Source organism: Sarcophilus harrisii, chromosome 4 (genome assembly GCF_902635505.1).
Source record: "Sarcophilus harrisii chromosome 4, mSarHar1.11, whole genome shotgun sequence".
Classification (NCBI taxonomy): domain Eukaryota; kingdom Metazoa; phylum Chordata; class Mammalia; order Dasyuromorphia; family Dasyuridae; genus Sarcophilus; species Sarcophilus harrisii.
The window spans coordinates 426,262,085-426,279,054 of record NC_045429.1 but is presented as its reverse complement, the minus strand read 5'-3'; the positions used below and the strand labels follow the sequence as shown (position 1 = coordinate 426,279,054).

The following is a 16,970-nucleotide window of genomic DNA, read 5'->3' as shown; positions in this document are numbered from 1 at the left end:
CAGGATGACCAGTAGATGTTAAATACATTAAAATATAAATTAGATACACAATAAGTATACATGACCAAAACATTATTTTGCTGTACAAAAAGAATCAGACTCTGAAATATTGTACAATTAGCTTGTGAAGGAAATCAAACATGCAGGTGGGCATAAATATAGGGATTGGGAATTCAATGTAATGGTTTTTAGTCATCTCCCAGAGTTCTTTCTCTGGGCATAGTTGGTTCAGTTCATTACTGCTCCATTGGAAATGATTTGGTTGAGTAAGAAAAAATTTTAATTTAACAATTAAAATATAATGTTTAATATTTGTCCCTACTTCTGAAACAAGTTCTTCAGTTACCCTAAGTTAAAGAATAAATGATTGAAAAGAATTAGAAGCAAAATAGATGCCCATTAACTGAGTCTAAACACACCAAGGCACAAGAATTTAATGGTGAGGCAATTAAATGGTGCAATGGATAAAGCACCAGCCCTATAGCCAGAAGCACCTGAGTTTAAAATCTGGCTTCAGATATTTAGCCACTTCCTAGCTGTGCCAAGTCATTTCACCCCAACTACTTTGCAAAAACAAAAAGAATGTAATGGGATATTACTAAGCTGTAAGCAAAAAAAGACTATGACGACTACAGAGAAGAGCCTGAAAAGTTTTATAGGACCTGATGCAGAGTAAAGCAAGCAGGGTCAAGAAAACATGTACATGAAAGAATCATCACAAAATGATCAAAAGTAAATTTTGCAAAATTACAAAGCATAAGGATGGCACCAAAGAAAAGACTCCCTCCCATACTATTCCTCTGCACAAGTAGAAGGCCACAGGTATAGAATATTGCATAGATCTTCAGACTTTTCCAATGTATTGATTGGTTTTGCTGGGTTTTTTCTCTCTTTTTTTCTTTGTAACAATAATTCCTATATGGAATAACTGGGAAAGGGTGGAAGAGGGATGCTAGAAATTCCGGTGTGGCAATAAGCAAAAAGATGGCAATAAAATTTATTTCAAAAAAGGATAAATGGTTGAACCTACAAAAGGCACCTCTCGTGGCTATTGCAAGACGCTATCATCTATCATCTACGAATAGAGGACATGTTAATATTTGTTTGAGTTTCGTCTAATATAAGGAAGTTATGAAATCAGGAGATCTTCGTTTCTAAAACATGTGCCAAGTTTCCAACATCCATCCTCGCCAAAACCTTGTCCCGAATTGTTTCTCCCTCCCTTGGACAGCAAATAATCCACGACAGGTTCAGCATGTGCAATTCTTCCCTGTGCACACGTTCCCACATTCATCACGAATCAGGAGGTTAGTGAGGAAAAGCTATCCAACTCCTCGACTGCTGTAGGTGTAATCTGCCCCAGAAATGCAGTGCGCTGCGACCCTGGCTAACTTCCCACCCGCAGGAAAGCCTGCATTAAGCCCCCCCCCGCCCCAGCTGCCAGACCGCAGGCGACGTCTGGACCGCGATTTAACCCCCAACCTTTAACTCCGGGTCCAGCCCTCGGCAAGCACGGGCTACGTCTGTCATTCGTGCCCCTCGTGGGAACCCCTCCCGCCACTCTCGGAGCGAGCCCGGGACCGGAGAGCTCCCGCGGGCCCAGGAGCGGGACGCGCACATGCACTCGGGGGCGGCCGCCGCAGCCCGGGCCGAACACACGGGGGCAGGGGCCCACGCGCAGCGCGGGGAGAGCGCTGCGGGGGGACGAGGGAATGCTTAGCCCCGAGCAGCTTCTCAGCAGCGCGCGCCCCCGCTCCGTCAAGGAACCAGCCCCGGCCCGCCGCCAGGCACGCGCCGGCCCCACGGCGGCGCCGCGCCAGGGCCAACCGGCCCGGGGGAGCCCCTCCAGAGCCGCGGGCCGGCCCCGGAGGGAGGGGCGCCCGTGACGGCGAGCCCAAGAGCGGCGGGGCTGAGGACCATCGCGCCCGCCTCCGGGCCCCTGCGGCAGGCGGCGGCACTCCCCCTCCTCACCGCCCCGCCCTCACGCCAAGGGCCCCGGCCCCGTTACCTGAACGGCGGCCCGGCAGCCCAGCAAGAAGCGCTCCATGGCCGAGCTAGGGCGGGCGCCGCGCCGCACAGCCTCCTCCCCGGCCCGGCACAGCCGTCTCCCCAGCTCCCCACGACGCGCCCCGCCCCGAGCCCGGAGGCCACAGGCGGGCAGCGGGAGGCGCTGGGGGGCGGGGGGGGGAGGCGGGGCTCACACGCATCGCGCACCGACTCCGCCCCATGCCCGAAGAGGGGGCACGTCATCCGGCCGCTCACGTCGCCCGGCGTCATCCCGCCCTTCCCAAGGTGGAGAAACTCTCGCTCCTCGCCACGTCCCGAGCCGCCTCTTCCTCGGGCCCGCCCATGCAGCGGGTTTCCGGAGATAGGGGCGCGCCCGGGGCGGCGCAAGGCTTGCTGGGAATTGTAGTCTCCTGGTTCTGAGCAAACGTTGACGGCTTGGGAGTAGATGGGTTCCTTTCCGCAGGGAGTCTTAGTGGCTGTTTGTGAATGCCCCAAGTACCCAAACTTTGGCTTCTGTCCTTTTCTGCCCAGTAGTTTTGATTCACGAAGTACCTGAAACAGCCGCCTTGTGCTTCACACAGCCTACAGCGAGCACCGTCCCTGGGTTTCCCAGGGCGGGGTCCTTACCCGAGAGAACAAAATGCCCTCCCCCTCAAAAAAGTCCCGGAGCACTTTGACCGCTCGAATTGTTAAAACGTGGAAGTGCCGCATTGATGCAAAAGAGACGGCTTCCAGTCTGATTTCTTCTGCCCTCCAGGTGGCCTTAAAAAACCCAAAACAAACCCAATCTGTCCCCCTCCCCTCCAACCCCCCCAAAAAAACAAAAAACCAACTTGTCCCCCTCCCCTCCAACCCCCCCCAAAAAACCAAAAAAACAACTTCTGTCCCCCTCCCCTCCAACCCCCCCCAAAAAACAAAAAACCAACTTGTCCCCCTCCCCTCCAACCCCCCCCAAAAAACCAAAAAAACAACTTCTGTCCCCCTCCCCTCCAACCCCCCCCAAAAAACAAAAAACCAACTTGTCCCCCTCCCCTCCAACCCCCCCCAAAAAACCAAAAAACAACTTGTCCCCTCCCTCAACCCCCAAAAACAAAAAACAACTGTCCCCTCCCCTCCACCCCAAAAACCAAAAATCAACTTGTCCCCTCCCTCCAACCCCAAAACAAAAAACAACTGTCCCCTCCTCCAACTCCCCAAAAACCAAAAAACAACTTCATCCCTCCCTCCAACCCCCAAAAACAAAAACCAACATCCACCTCCTCCAACCCCCAAAAACAAAAAACAACTTCCACCTCCTCCAGCCCCCAAAAACAAAAACCAACTCTGTCACCTCCTCCAACCCCCAAAAACAAAAACCAACTCTATCCCTCCCTCCAGCCCCCAAAAACAAAAACCAACTTCTGATCCCTCCCTCAACCCCAAAAACCAAAAAAAACTTCTGTCCCTCCTCCAACCCCCAAAAACAAAACCCAACCTCATCCCCTCCTCAACCCCAAAAAACCCCAAACAGCACGCCTGAGCGTCTTCAGAGTGGGGAATTGATAGCCACCGGTTGTCAGGCAATTAGCAATTAATTAATGACCGCCGGTTGGGATACAAAGAAAGGCAAAAGACAGCCCCTGCTCCCTTTGAGTTCACAATCCCATGAGGGAGACAATCACCGAACAGTTCGGTTCCAACGAGATACGGTATATGCAGAAATGTATCCTGCTCATCCGATGTAGGGGAAACGCACTCCACCAGCATTGAGGGGGTTAGGAAAGGCTTCTGGCACAAGGCGGGACTAGCTGAGCCTTGAAGCCAGAGAAACCAGGGGAGGGGGCTTAAGGACCCCTCCCCAGCCATCCTGCTCCGAGGTTCCTTCCTCATAGGCGACACCACATAGCTAGCATTTTTATGGTGCTTTAAGGTTTGCAAAGCGCTTCACGCATTTCAGTCACTTTGTTTGATCCTCACAATGACCTTTGAGGTAAATGCTAGTATTATCTGGCTTTTACTGATGAGAGAACTGAAGGTGAAGGCAGCTTGGTGGCAAAGCTGATAAAGCGCTGGGCTTGGAACGAGGAAAATTCATCGTCATTAAGTCAAATGTGGACTCAGACCAGATCTGTGTGACACTGAACAAGTCATTTAACCTGATTTGCTTGGATTCCTCATCTGTCAAATAAACTAGGGAAGGAAATGGCAAACCACTTTGCTATCTTTGCCAAGAAAACCCAAAATAGGGTCAGGAAGAGTTGGGCAGCACTCAAGAACAGCAGCAGATTAATTGATTTGTTCAGGGTCAAGTGATTTTGTGAGTTTGAGAGGTCCTGGGTTCATCCGATGGACCCCCTCCCCTCCCCTTTGGCAGGAGGAGTATCTGCATCAGAGAAGGTATCATCATCAGGGGAAGGAATTTAACTCCTGACTTAACCAAAAAAAAGGGGCTTTGAGGGAGAGTGTGAAGATAAATTAAATGTGAAATGACTGATTAGTAGTTCTGCAAACTGCTTTATGTTTTGACATCTATGGTTCAACTTCCTGGCAGAATGAAATAGAAGATGTTACTGATTCCTTAATTATCATCCGTGTCTGCTAAGAAGTCTATTCTGTCTCTTGATTTTCCTCCTACCTCTGACCATTTCTTCTCAGACTCCTTTGTGCCTCATTATACCTATTATACTCCCTAACTGCTAGTGAAAATGGTTATATCCTGGGTCTTCTGTTTTCTTTGCATATATTTGCTCAGGAACTATATCAGTTCCCGTGTTTAACTATCATCTTTTTGCAGATGACTCTCAGATCTGTATTAACAACTTGAGTCTTTCCCCTGAGCATCAGCAGGAGCCAACTAGGCCTTTCAAACTTAATGTCCCTGAGATATCTTTTTTTCATTTCATTTAAATGTGTTTTTATTCTCAAAACACATGCAGATCCAGAGATATCTTAAATTTAATGTATGCAGAACAGAAACTATTATCTTTTCCTCCAAAACTAGACTTCCCTAATTTCTTCCAGATTCCTAGAACCTTTAAATTTTCTTCACTTCCTTTCTTTTACTTTGCACATCTAAAGAGCTGCCAAATTTTGTATGTCTGCTTCTACATCCTTTCTCACTTTGGACTCCTAATTCTATCGCCACCAGCTAGGTTTAGGCCCTTATTACTTCTTGCATAGGTTGTGCAAAAGACTCCCGATTGATAGGTCTGTGCTTATGTTTTTCCCTATTCTGGTCCAACCTCTATACAACTGCCAAAGTGATTTTCTTTCAACAGATTTCACCATGTCATTCTCTATTAAACATTAAATCTAATAGTTCCCTCGTGACTCCAGGATTTAATATAAACAAGGTTATTAAAGCCTTGTACAATGTTCTCTCAACCTATCTTTTCTAGTTTCCTTGAACATTTCTCCCTTTCCCACACTGATCCAGCCAAACTCACCTTCTCTCTGTTCTTTACTCCCATTCCATCTCTCGTATCTCCACCTTTGTATTGGCTACTCCACAGGCCCCAAATGCACTTCCGTCTCACCTCTGCTTCAGAATCACTCTTAAGATATATTCAAGCTCCAGCTGGTACACTTAGCATTTCTGGATCTCAACTGCCAGGGCCCTCCCTTTCAAGCTACTTTATATTTAATAATATTGTATTTATTTTTATATTTATCTCATGTACACTTCAGTGTGTAATTGTTTCTCTCAGCAGAATGTAAATTCCTGGAGAATAAGAATTGTTTGTTTTAGTTGTATCCCTGATGAGGTATGGATTGTGGCAGGAATATGGGTAGGCCTCCTAGTTTTCCAAAACACCAAGTTAGGGCGGGTTCGCAGAGAGAAACGCAACACAAAAGGCTGTGATAAGAAAAGGCACTTTATTAAAGAGAGAAAGACACTAAGATGTTCTCTTAGTGGGCAATGTCAAAGAATTGCAAAGAGACATTTTCTCAGGGCTTACTTATATACAGAAACAAAACAATTTGGGTTTTGCATCCGAAAGGAACATACTTGAGAGAGGGTGTGGGAAAAGAGTCTTTCCCTGGGAATGTAGATTTTGCATCCAAAAGGTGCATAATGTATGGGAAGAGAGTCTTTCCCAGGAAATGTAGGTTTTGCATCCAAAAGGTGCATAATGTATAGGAAGAGAGTCTTTCCCAGGGAATGCAGATGCTCTTCTGGAGGAGGCTGTATTGTCCTCATCATCCCCAGTATTTAGCAGTGTCTAGCACATATAGGTTCTTGAAAAAGCTTATTTTAGATGGATTGATACTTTCTATTGCTAATACTTAACTGTATTCATGTGACCTTGAAAGCAAACATTTTCAATTCTGAAAATGGGAATAATGGGTCTTATTTTAGAAATATTGAGTCTGAGATATCTGAAACATTCTAGCTCTCAATCTTATATAATATTATGGATTTCTTGCCATCAGAACTCATCATTTGTCCTTCTAAGAGGCAGAATTTCCATCTACTCCCGACTTAATGCATCCCCTTTTCGAGACTTCTCTTGAATACTTTGTTTCCCTAGAACCCAGTACAATGTCTGCTTGTAGAGTCACTTAACACTTGATCAATCAGAATTTAGAAATGGAATTCCTACCTCTTTGTCACTTCTCAGGGGTTCCCTTTACCTTCATCCCACCCTCCTTATCCCAATATCCCAATGTCTGAGGCAAAGTTAACATACTGTCCTTCAAACATTTTCAGTTACTTTTCCTTTTTATTTTATTTTCTCAACCCCCTACTTCTATTTTGATGCTCCCTAAGTTGGTAATTAATGGGGATGATAGTAGTGGGGAAATGGCCAAAGAATTGGAAAGTCTTGAACTGACTGTGCTGCCTTCTCAGTTACCACTGGGTGTAAGGTTGTCTAAATAGAACTCTATCAGCTCATCTAAGGCTCAAAAATGACACAGCAAGGTTTGGGGAAAGAACAAGGGCTGATAGGGGTCAAAAACAGACAACATCCATATTGGCACTAAATTAGTCAATTGCAAGTAACGCACAGAAGCCCCCCCCCCCCCCCCGGTTGTTCTGGGTGGGCAGCCCTAGTCCCCTCCCTCCCTCCCCTGCTCCTCCTCCCCCTCCTCCCATGTTCTTGCTCTTCCCTGCTCTCACCAGAGAGGCACAAGAGTCCCCATCCTCTCTAGCAGCAGTGGGAGGGAACAGAAAGGCTCTGTTGTTTTTCTCGGCTTCCTTCTCGTTCTCCCTCTCCCTCTCCCTCTCCCTGCCTGTCGCCAGCTGCTGACCACGGCAGATGGCCCTCAGGAAAACCTGGTGGAATTCAGCAGTCTGCCCCCTGCCCCAACAAATCTGGCTTTAACTGATGATTTCTCTTAATAGAAAAAAAGGAGGAGGAAAAAAAGAAGAAACAGAAACTTCTCCCTGGAAAGCCAGGCTTTAGCCAGGGCCTGGAGAGCACAGCCTGGACCTGGATACCCTCCCGAGGGCTACAGGGGTCTGCGTAAGCCAAGGGCGGACAGGATGGGGCTGAGAGGAGAGAGCTGAGCTGTGTCTGGCCACCCCCCTCTCTCTCCCACTGCCCAACAGCGGGGGGTGTGAATCCCGAAACTGCTGGGACCCAGCCTGGACCCCCATCAGGTCTGAAAACGACTGCCCAGGTGTTGACAGCTGTAAGAAGCGACTGAAGCTGAGCAGGAGAGCATCCTTCCCTGCACTGGGAGTCCCCTGGAAACTCCTGAACCAAGCCCTTGGACAACTCCTCCGGTTTAAGGTAAAACTTTCTTGTAATTACTTCCCTTACCCTGACCTCTCTTTCCTCTGTAGCTTTTAGAGATGGCTCCACCTTCCTAAGCTTTATTCCCTACATTCTGAAAGGTCTTTTGAGGGGGGGATTTGTAAGAAAAGTTTTTGGTCCTTACGTTTTCTCTCCTTTAATGCATCTTGCTCCTTTGTGTAGGAAGTGGATGGGACACCACGATGCTGTTTTGAGTTATTTGGAGGAGAAACTCTGAACCATGACTTGAGAGTTTGGGGAGACTGAAACGGAATCTGGGACAATGGGGGACTTACGAGAAAGGGATGTTCCCTGTGGTCTCCTTGAATTAGCTACAAGTTTCTCTTTCCTTTTGCCTTTTTCTCCGTCATAATTGGCTGTTCCCTAAGAATTCCCTGTTAATGCCCCTTATGACTCAAAAGGGGCTGAGGCTTTAGTTCATCCTCACTAGCCTCAGGAAGAGAATATGGTTAAGCATTTGGGGGGGCCAAGAAGAAGAGAGGATTGATCAATTTTGGTCTGAATGTTCTTGCATAACCTCTGCTACAGTGAAATGAAATGAAATCCTAAAGCCCATCACACCAAGGGTAGGCAGAGGGGCAGGATACTCTGTATACCTTAAGAAATGTGAGCTTTCAGGATCTCTGTCCAGTCTGGTCATTGTTACTAAGACTTAGGTTCTCTTGTTGTCTGGCACCTCGTCCCTGATCTGGTCCCTTCTAACCTCATAGGACCCCATTCTTTTTATTTCATTTTATTTTTTGGAGGTAATGGGGTTACGTGACTTGCCCAGGATCACACAGCTTGTAGGGATCTGAGGCTGGATTTGGTCTGACTCCAGATCTGGTGCTATATCCATGTACCACTTATCAGCTCCATTTCCATTCTTTTTAAAAAGTAGCTGCTTCTGGATTTACTAATTAGCTTCATTTCCCTCCATTAATTATAACTAGATTTTGGTACTTACAAAAGGTAGAAGGCCTTTCCAAACTGTTCCACATTTACCCATCATTTTCATATCAACTTCCTGAGTTTTCTTTAAGTCTCCTCTAGAAGGCTGGGGGAATGGTACAGAGAGAAACAGAGAGACAGACAGAAAGACAGAGATAGAGACAGAGACTGACAGACAAGGCAGAGAAAGAGAGAAGGGAATAAGAAATGAAAGTACTTCCCATGCATTCTAACTTAAAATGAACAAACTACAAATGACATGCAATTAGCTATTAGATATTTAAGTTCAGAGAATAGGTAGTTGGAATACTGCTACCATATTCCTTCCATTCTCTTAACTTGAACTTTCATTTTCCATACCCTATCTCCAGTTCTTTCTGTTACTTCTATCCTCAAATATCTATCTGTCAAAATGGGGAGCATTCTGGGCTAGCACAGGGAAATGCAGAAAGTATGATTTCTCTGAAGATTTCCTTTCTCTCTTAGAGGACCTGTGTAAAAGGAAGTTGCTACTTTATTAAATGGTTATGGACATTAAGAATACAAAGATAGCAAGACCAATATAAAATAAGAATATACATTAAATAAGTAAATTATTTACTGATCCAGTCATGTATAATCGAAAGCTCATCCTCTTAAGTTCTGGGTTCACAAGTGGATGTCTCTTTGTCTACTATCATTCCCACTGAGTTGTCTTTAGGAAATTTCAGACTGTAACTCAAACTTAGTCTCCAAACATTGGGGTAAAAAAATCCCTACATCCTGTATAAGCACTCAAGATAATAGTGTATATTAGGTACAGGACAAACTTTATTCTACTCTTCAGAAAATACAAAAACAAGTATTCACAGCAGTCTCTAAGCAGTCAGTAAGATTCCTCCTTCCCTTGCCAGTGAGTCCCACCTTCCTCAAAAGGTCTGTGTGGTCCTCCAGACCCTATGGTTCAATTTTTTTTAAGAAGCGAAGTGAATTTGAGGTTGTTAGGGAGGCAAACTCCAAATATTCTGATAAATTTCTTTTTCATCTTCATGTAGGCATTAAGTTTTAAAATATTGCCCTGAAGATTTAGACTATCCTAGAAAGGAAAAGCTTTGCTACGTATAAACCCCCTTCTCACTGGACCTGTACCATCTAAATAATTCATGATAGTAGAGGATAAAGAGATCTTTTGCTCAGTTTCATTCTCTTGTTGCTCTTCCAGTTCAAGGAACCATGTGTATGATCCTCTTCTCTCTTAAGCTCTTCCTTCTCTCTTACCCAATAACTTCCCTTTTATCTGTAAAATCCTGAGTATCAGAATTCTCAGACTTGAAGTTATTAGAGAAACATTCCTAAAGCCAATGTTGTCCAGAAAATGCCCCCTTCTCTTATGAGAAGATAGGATCATATCAACCAGGACCTTGATGTTGATTAAGAAATCTCCCCAACATCCAGGAGGTATTTTGTTCTTGGATTTTGGCTCCAGGAACAATCATCTCAGGCCAAATAGATGATAGTAATGTACTTTTCATGTGCCTCTGCACAAAGGAAGTCATTACAGAAAGGAAGATGAATTTGGGAACCTTCAGGGCCTAGGTCTTCTCTCTACTCTGTCCTCCAAAAAAAAGATGGAAGGCAAGGTATGTCTACATCAGTTTATAGGCCCTGTAAAAAGGAGTACTCTGACCCAATGACTGTCAACTAATCCATTCCAAGTCAAGCCACAACACCCTAAACCAGTCTATAATCACTCACCATCCATGAGTTATGAATACATCTACAAATGCCAATAAATATGTCCACAACCTCCACAGAGAGACAGAATTAAAATTCCAGACAAAGGTTCATGTCTCTATAGAGCTGAACAGGTTTATCATGGAATTCCCTGACCCTACCAAGGGTATATTTTATATCCAACCAAGGGAAAAATGAATATGGAGAGGGTAAGGTTTTAAAGAGTTGAACATATTGGTGAAATAGACTTAGAAGGAAAGTAATTCCTATCCTCCAATTAGTCCAGAAAGATTTCCTATATTATTTTAGGAACTGCTTATATACTCTGAGGCTGGTGAGCTCAATTTAGTCTTCATAATTTCTTCCTATATTTCTCCTCATCATCCACTGGGAAGTCCTTCCCAAGGTCTATCTTTTACTCTCCTACTGCAATTTGGGACCATGCAAGGAAAGGAGGTTTTCTTAGAAAAACATAAAATTTCTACAAATCCCTAAAGGCAGCATTATTCTAAGTCTCTTTTCTAAAAACTCCATGTACCTTAAACCTGTTCAGTCCTTTACCCCTCCTGAAAAAGAAGGGAGAGAAAAGAACTTGGTCATTGAGGGAAAACAAAGTATCTATTCAAAGTATCTCTAGGGTAGGCCGGTATCAGGTCTTGGTGAAAGACAGAGGGGCCAGACAATGCTTTTAACTCTTCTTTCTGAGAGTTATACTTGTGGTTACTGTCTTGATGATCTTTCTTGGGTGAACAGAACACCAGGGTTTTAATAATAATTAGTACTGTTTGGTGGGGGGGAAGGGTGTTTCTTCCTCTATCTCTTTTGTCTGTGTCTCATTCCTCTTGTTTCTCTTCTCATTCTTATTCCTTTTCTCTTTTCCTTATTCTTTTTATTTCTGAGAGCTGATTCCAGTTTGTGCTCCTGATTTCATTGGAGTAATCCACCACATATTTGTATGTTTTGTCCTCTTTAGTTCGGAAAAGAAGAAGTTAGTCCTGTTTGTACCCAGTAGAGGGGCAGTACCTAAACCACACCCAGATTTTCATCACTGTCACTACCCTCCTTTTCCTAGGTTTTCCTGTATCTATATTTTTCTGATGCTTAACTTCTCCCTAAACTATTCCCTTTGCTGACAGCCAAGCCTGGTTTGAACACATCCTTGTGATCATTGGAGAGAGTTCATTACTTCCTTCTTCCTTCTAGCCATGGAGAGCCCTCAGCCTGGCCAACCATCCCCTGATGAGATCAGAACTCCAGAAGCAGATATCCCTGAAAATAAAGAGGTCCTGTCAGAGTCAGAATTGGACCCTAAGGACAAAGATACTCAAGATACTAAGGGAACAGATGAAGGGCAAGAAGACCAAGTCTCACAGCTTGCCGAAGACAAGGATAACCTGGAATCACCACCTCCAGAAGATGGTCCACAACAACCAGAGCCAGTTCTAGGGACCCAGCCTTCAGCAGAGGCAGTGAAGGTGGAGCCCAACCCTCAGGAGCTTCCCCAGTCTCCTTCAAACCATCAGCATGAGACTGACTTCTACTGTGTGAAGTGGATTCCCTGGAAGGGGGAACGAACACCCATTATCACTCAAAGCACCAATGGGCCTTGTCCACTTCTTGCCATCATGAACATCCTTTTTCTTCAGTGGAAGGTATGTATTTATAAATATATATGTATTTATATAAATATATATACATATATATGCATATAGAAGAGGGCATAGGAGGAGTTTCTGCTGAGGGGAAGGGTGGAATGTCTCCTTTTCAAATAGCAATAGAACTTCATATTATGCCATCTGTTTCAGTAACTTAAAGATAGATCCCATTCTTGTTTGTCCTTTCCCCTTGAAAAATGACTTTTTCCTGGCATTTAATCCTGCCCTTTTTTTTTTTGGCAGAGGCAGTTGGGGTTAAGTGACTTGCCCAGGGTCACACAGCCAGGAAGTGTTAAGTGTCTGAGACCAGATTTGAAGTCAGGTCCTCCTGACTTCAGGGCTGGTGCTCCATCTACTGCACTACCTAGCCACCCCAATCCTGCCATTTAAAAAAATTGTAGTTATAGATGTTTTTATTCACATTACTTCATCCCCCTAGCCTTCCCCTCTTTCTCTCATAGGTCTTTTTTTCTACAATGCTTTGTAAAAAGGAAAAACACACCATTAATTCTTTAGGTATTCTGTTTTGTCTTCAGGTGAAACTGGCCCCTCAAAAGGAAATGATCACTTCAGATGAGCTAATGGCACACCTCGGTGAGTGAGTTGCCTATAGATATTCAATGTGGCTCTGCAAGTAGTTGATTTATCTAGAATTGAAATTCAGAATAACAAGTGTCCTTTCCACATATGTCTGACTGGCAAAAGAACACCAGATTGGTAGTCAGGTTGCTTGGCTGCTACCTTTCTGACTAACTTCTCTGGATTTGGTTCCTCATTTATTAAATTAGGGCGTTGAGCCTAGATGCTTTCTAAGATATCTTCATATCTGAGTTGTATATGGATCTCCAATTCTCCTGGATAAAGGAGAACTTGTTTGGGAGGTTTGTCTGGGTTGATTCATAAGGAGCTTTTTACTGTAGGAGACTGCCTACTATCCATCAAGCCACAAGAGAAGTCAGAAGCACTACAGCTAAACTTTCAACAGGTAAGGCAGGAGGGACTTCTAAGACAGCTAGAGATCTGAAGAATAAGGATTGGTGGGGAATAGAGGTGGGCAGACCATCACTGGGCAATTTAGACAAACCTTCTCCCCTCTTTCCCTTGTATTTTTCCATTTCCCCATTTTAAGGCAGGAATTCTTTTCCCTGGAAAGGTCTTTATCTGTTTGGGTTGAAGAAGCAAAGGAGGGATTAGAAGGGGATGGAGGAATCACACAAAGTTCTAGGGGGAGGTAAATCAAGACTGTTGGGCCTTAGGGTATACAGAAATAGCAGGATTCAGTTCTCTTGTTGGAGATGTGTGAAGGCTGTGTAGGTGCGGGCTGGCTCCTTTATCCCTTCCCACTCCCCCAGAATGTGGACGATGCCATGACAGTACTACCCAAACTGGCCACGGGTCTGGATGTCAACGTGCGCTTCACGGGCGTCTCTGATTTCGAATATACACCAGAGTGCAGTGTCTTTGATCTCCTTGGCATTCCCCTCTACCACGGCTGGCTGGTGGATCCCCAGGTGAGAGGGAAAAGAATTCAGTTTCTCCCAACAAAACTGAAGCAGGAGAAATGCTGGGGAGAGCAACAAGGACAGAATGGAGCTTACAAGGGAAAGGAGAGGAAGAAGGCTGAAGAAATGGTTGCTGGGGATTTCTGGGCAGATTAATCTTAAACAAAAGACATCACAATGAAGTGTAAATACTGCGTTCACCTTGTACCAGTTCTAGGAGCTGGGGGATGGGGCACTTTTGGTCATGTCACTGTAGCCAAGGTGGGCTGTAGGAGGCGGGAGAGTTTCCTCATTTATCCAACCTCATGGTCCCTGCAGAGCCCTGAGGCTGTGAGTGCAGTTGGTAAACTGAGCTACAACCAGCTGGTGGAGAAGATCATCACCTGTAAGCACTCAAATGATACCAACCTTGTGACAGAAGGTAACGCCTCCTCTCTGCCCTCAGAAGGCAGCCCTGCTTTATGGGGAGGGAAGACTGAGGCCAGTAGTGGGGCTGGTGGGGGGAAGGTTGGGTGAAAGAAAAATGGTTGCACTAAAGGGCCCCCAGAGTTCCAGGGTCACCTCTGGGTGATCCTTTCAACTTCCGATCCTGGATCTAGAGCAGAGTCCATCTTCATCTGTGTCTCCTTTGCCAGGCCTAATCGCAGAGCAGTTCCTGGAAGTGACGGCAGCACAGCTGACGTACCATGGGCTGTGTGAGCTGACCGCGGCCGCCAAGGAAGGAGAGCTCAGCGTCTTTTTCCGAAACAATCACTTTAGCACTATGATCAAACATAAGGTGATGGAAGTTTCAGGGGCTGGGTTAAGGGCTCCCATAGTCCTATGTCATATTCTCCCAGCTCCCTCAGTTTAACATCCTTCAATGAAGAACTTAGCTGTGATTCCGTTTCTGTGCTCTTAGGTGGCAAGCACTGTAGTAAGGAAGAGGTAGAGAGAACAGGACTCAGAGGATCACACACTTGAGATACATTTGTGCTCAGATATTCCCTTGTTCCCAAATAATCTCTAAATCTATGATCCTCTGGGAACAGGTACTAAAAATAACCAAAATTATACTCATTCTTTTACCAAACCCAAGAGATTCAAATGTGCCCCAACTGCCTCCTAGCAGTTGGAGCTTCACAAAAGTCCCCAAGACTCTCCTCATCTGTTTTCTGAACACTCTCTTCTACTTTGACAGAGTCATCTCTACCTACTGGTCACTGATCAGGGCTTTCTGCAGGAAGAACAGGTAGTTTGGGAGAGCCTGCACAATGTGGATGGAGACAGCTGCTTCTGCGACTCGGACTTCCACCTGAGCCATGCTCTGGGCAAGGAGGCCGGGGCTGGCAATGGCACTCAATCTCAGGAGACGCAACGGCAGGTGGATCAGGTGAGTGAGACAGGCAGGGGCTTCTACTGGTTTCAGGGGGCAATAGCAGGTAAAGAGTATGGGAAGCAATTTGATGTTTAATGTGTTTTAGAGGATCTAGTCCAGTTTCTTAGCCATTTCTGTGTCATCAACCTCTTTGGCAGTTTAATGTTTTTTGTTTTGTTATGCCCAATTTGCAATTGAAGGGAATGCTAGATTTCATTTGGAGGCTAGGGAAAATAAAGTTGCGTGTTTTTTCCCCATTCCTGAAATCTTTCCATAGACTGTGGATTTCAGGTGTGGGGGGCAGTAAAATGTAGACTATCCATAGACTTTCTTTCTTCTCCTGCCTTCAATTCCCCACTTATTGTCTGGGATATCTGACTATAGGAGGTTAACTAGTTTTTGATTTTCTTTTATCTTTGCTTACAAGGCGAAAAGAATCGGCAATTGAGGTGGGGACTGGAGTAGGATAAGGAATTTATTTGTAAAGCTAGATACGAGTTTCCTTAGTGTCTTTCTTCCTTAGCCCCTGTTTTGTTTTTCAGGATTATATGATTGCCCTGTCTCTCCAGCAACAACAACAACAAGCCACCTTGGGTCTCAGTGATCTGGAACTTGCCAGGCAGCTGCAACAGGAGGAATACCAGCAACAGCAGGCCCAGCCTGTGCCACCCCGTGCTCCTTCCCCACAGGTGAACCACCTATTTATGTTTTCCTGGCACTTCTGGAGTATGCAAAGGGCCTCTTCTTCAGTCCCTCCCTGATGCTAGTGCGTTTCTCCACGTGTTCCCAGTCTCAATGTACCCAGCTCCTAATTTTCTCAATCTTCAAATTCCTAACCTTCCCAAGATCCTAGCAGTACCCCCTTTCACTTTCGTCTTCTCCAAAGTCCCATAAGCCTAGACTGTTTTTCCTGATACTTTTCTAGGGTTGATTGACCACTTGTTCATGTTGGTACAGGAGAGAGGAGCCTCATCTGGACGTCCAGCTGGAGAACGTAGGCAGCGATCAAAGCAGGAATCAGACTGTGTCCTTCTATAGCTGTATCCCAAGCCAAGCTGCTGTGCCTAGTCTGACGTGCCCCATTTCTTTGAGAGGTTCCTCCTTATGGCTCCTCTATTTGCCTGCCTGTTTACCCTAGCCCTTCTGGGTTTTCTTAGTCGTGGGGCACTAGGGAGCAGGGAGCAATTGCCACGGCAAGAGCTGATCAAGTCCAAGGGGCTGTTCTCAGTGTTGTCCAAGGGTTGTGCCTCCTATATCTCACACCCACCTGCTGCTGTCCCCTGATCCTTCTCCCCCTCACACAGGGAAGCATCAAGATGAGGGGCAGGGTTCATGCTGCCCCATCTTCTGCTCCATAACACAAAGACACTAATGCGCAGACTCAGGCTCCTGGGTGAAATAGCTTAGTCTAGAGTATCCCTTTCTCCCCATCTCCAGTTTGCTGGACTTCTCTTGGCTGTGCCCAGGGTATGCTTCTCATTTTGGTTTCAGGGTTTTGTTTGGGTTTCTACCTGGCATTTGTAATGCCTTCTTAGAAGTTTGAAAATAAAACTTCTTTCCTGAGGTTCTTGTTTTGTTTTGTTTTGTTTGTACACTTTACCTTTCATATCATCCTATAGAGCAAGGTGAAGTATTTGTTGTGATGAGGTGTGGAGAAAGGGTGAGAAATGTGGAGGGAGCCACCAGAGGAAGATTAAACTCCATTTTGTTGCTCTTGTTTTTCATCATAGACCCTATATTCATAATGTTCTAATGCTAAATCATCACTTGGTGCATGAGATTTGGGTCAGGCTACATGCTGATCACAGAAGTTCTAAAAGATTTCCTGGTCCCAATTCCTTATATCTACCTAACATGGAAGATATTTCCTCTCTTGCAGCCTCTGATTTAGTAACTTCTGCCTTCTGACGCTTTTCTTAATTGTTGGTCTATATTATTGTCTTTCTTCCCCAAGGAAGAATGAATGGTGAGTCTGGGAAACAGACAAGAGGATACATAGTAGAGGAAGTGGATCTGAAAACAGTTCCTGTTTGTGTTTTGAAAGTGCAGATCAAAGCCTCTCCAG

At 45.2% G+C, this 16,970-nt stretch overlaps 2 protein-coding genes across 4 annotated transcripts in view; one reads left to right on the top strand and one right to left on the bottom strand.

Moving 5' to 3' along the window:
* The window catches only part of PRUNE1 (prune exopolyphosphatase 1), a 52,870-nt gene extending 50,635 nt beyond the window's left edge, over positions 1-2,235 (bottom strand). Inside the window, 2 exon segments of the mRNA XM_031967490.1 lie at positions 2,009-2,074; positions 2,076-2,235. Coding sequence (XP_031823350.1) covers positions 2,009-2,074; positions 2,076-2,228 — 219 coding nt within the window. The 5' untranslated portion in view covers positions 2,229-2,235.
* MINDY1 (MINDY lysine 48 deubiquitinase 1) lies at positions 2,209-16,469 on the top strand. Of its 3 annotated transcripts, XM_031967491.1 has the most exons (11): positions 2,209-2,292; positions 7,334-7,724; positions 11,595-12,043; positions 12,583-12,640; positions 12,967-13,031; positions 13,399-13,557; positions 13,867-13,969; positions 14,184-14,326; positions 14,729-14,920; positions 15,448-15,594; positions 15,863-16,469. In XM_031967491.1, the coding sequence occupies exons 3-11, from the start codon at positions 11,597-11,599 to the stop codon at positions 15,941-15,943; spliced, it is 1,395 nt and encodes a 464-aa protein (XP_031823351.1). In that variant the 5' UTR covers positions 2,209-2,292; positions 7,334-7,724; positions 11,595-11,596; the 3' UTR covers positions 15,944-16,469. The 3 variants fall into 3 exon arrangements, with proteins under 3 accessions (XP_031823351.1, XP_031823352.1, XP_003769968.1); XM_031967492.1 differs by lacking the exon at positions 2,209-2,292 and having other exon boundaries at positions 7,120-7,724; positions 15,831-15,922; XM_003769920.4 differs by lacking the exon at positions 2,209-2,292 and having other exon boundaries at positions 7,121-7,724.
* The last annotated feature ends 501 nt before the right edge of the window (positions 16,470-16,970 follow it).

Bases quoted from the DNA above. Each gene is read 5' to 3' on its own strand.
- MINDY1 (XM_031967491.1), top strand. From the start codon at position 11,597: ATGGAGAGCCCTCAGCCTGGCCAACCATCCCCTGATGAGATCAGAACT. The intron at 13,032-13,398 runs GTAAGGCAGGAG...CCACTCCCCCAG, and splicing joins TACAGCTAAACTTTCAACAG to AATGTGGACGATGCCATGAC. The intron at 14,921-15,447 runs GTGAGTGAGACA...TTTGTTTTTCAG, and splicing joins CGCAACGGCAGGTGGATCAG to GATTATATGATTGCCCTGTC.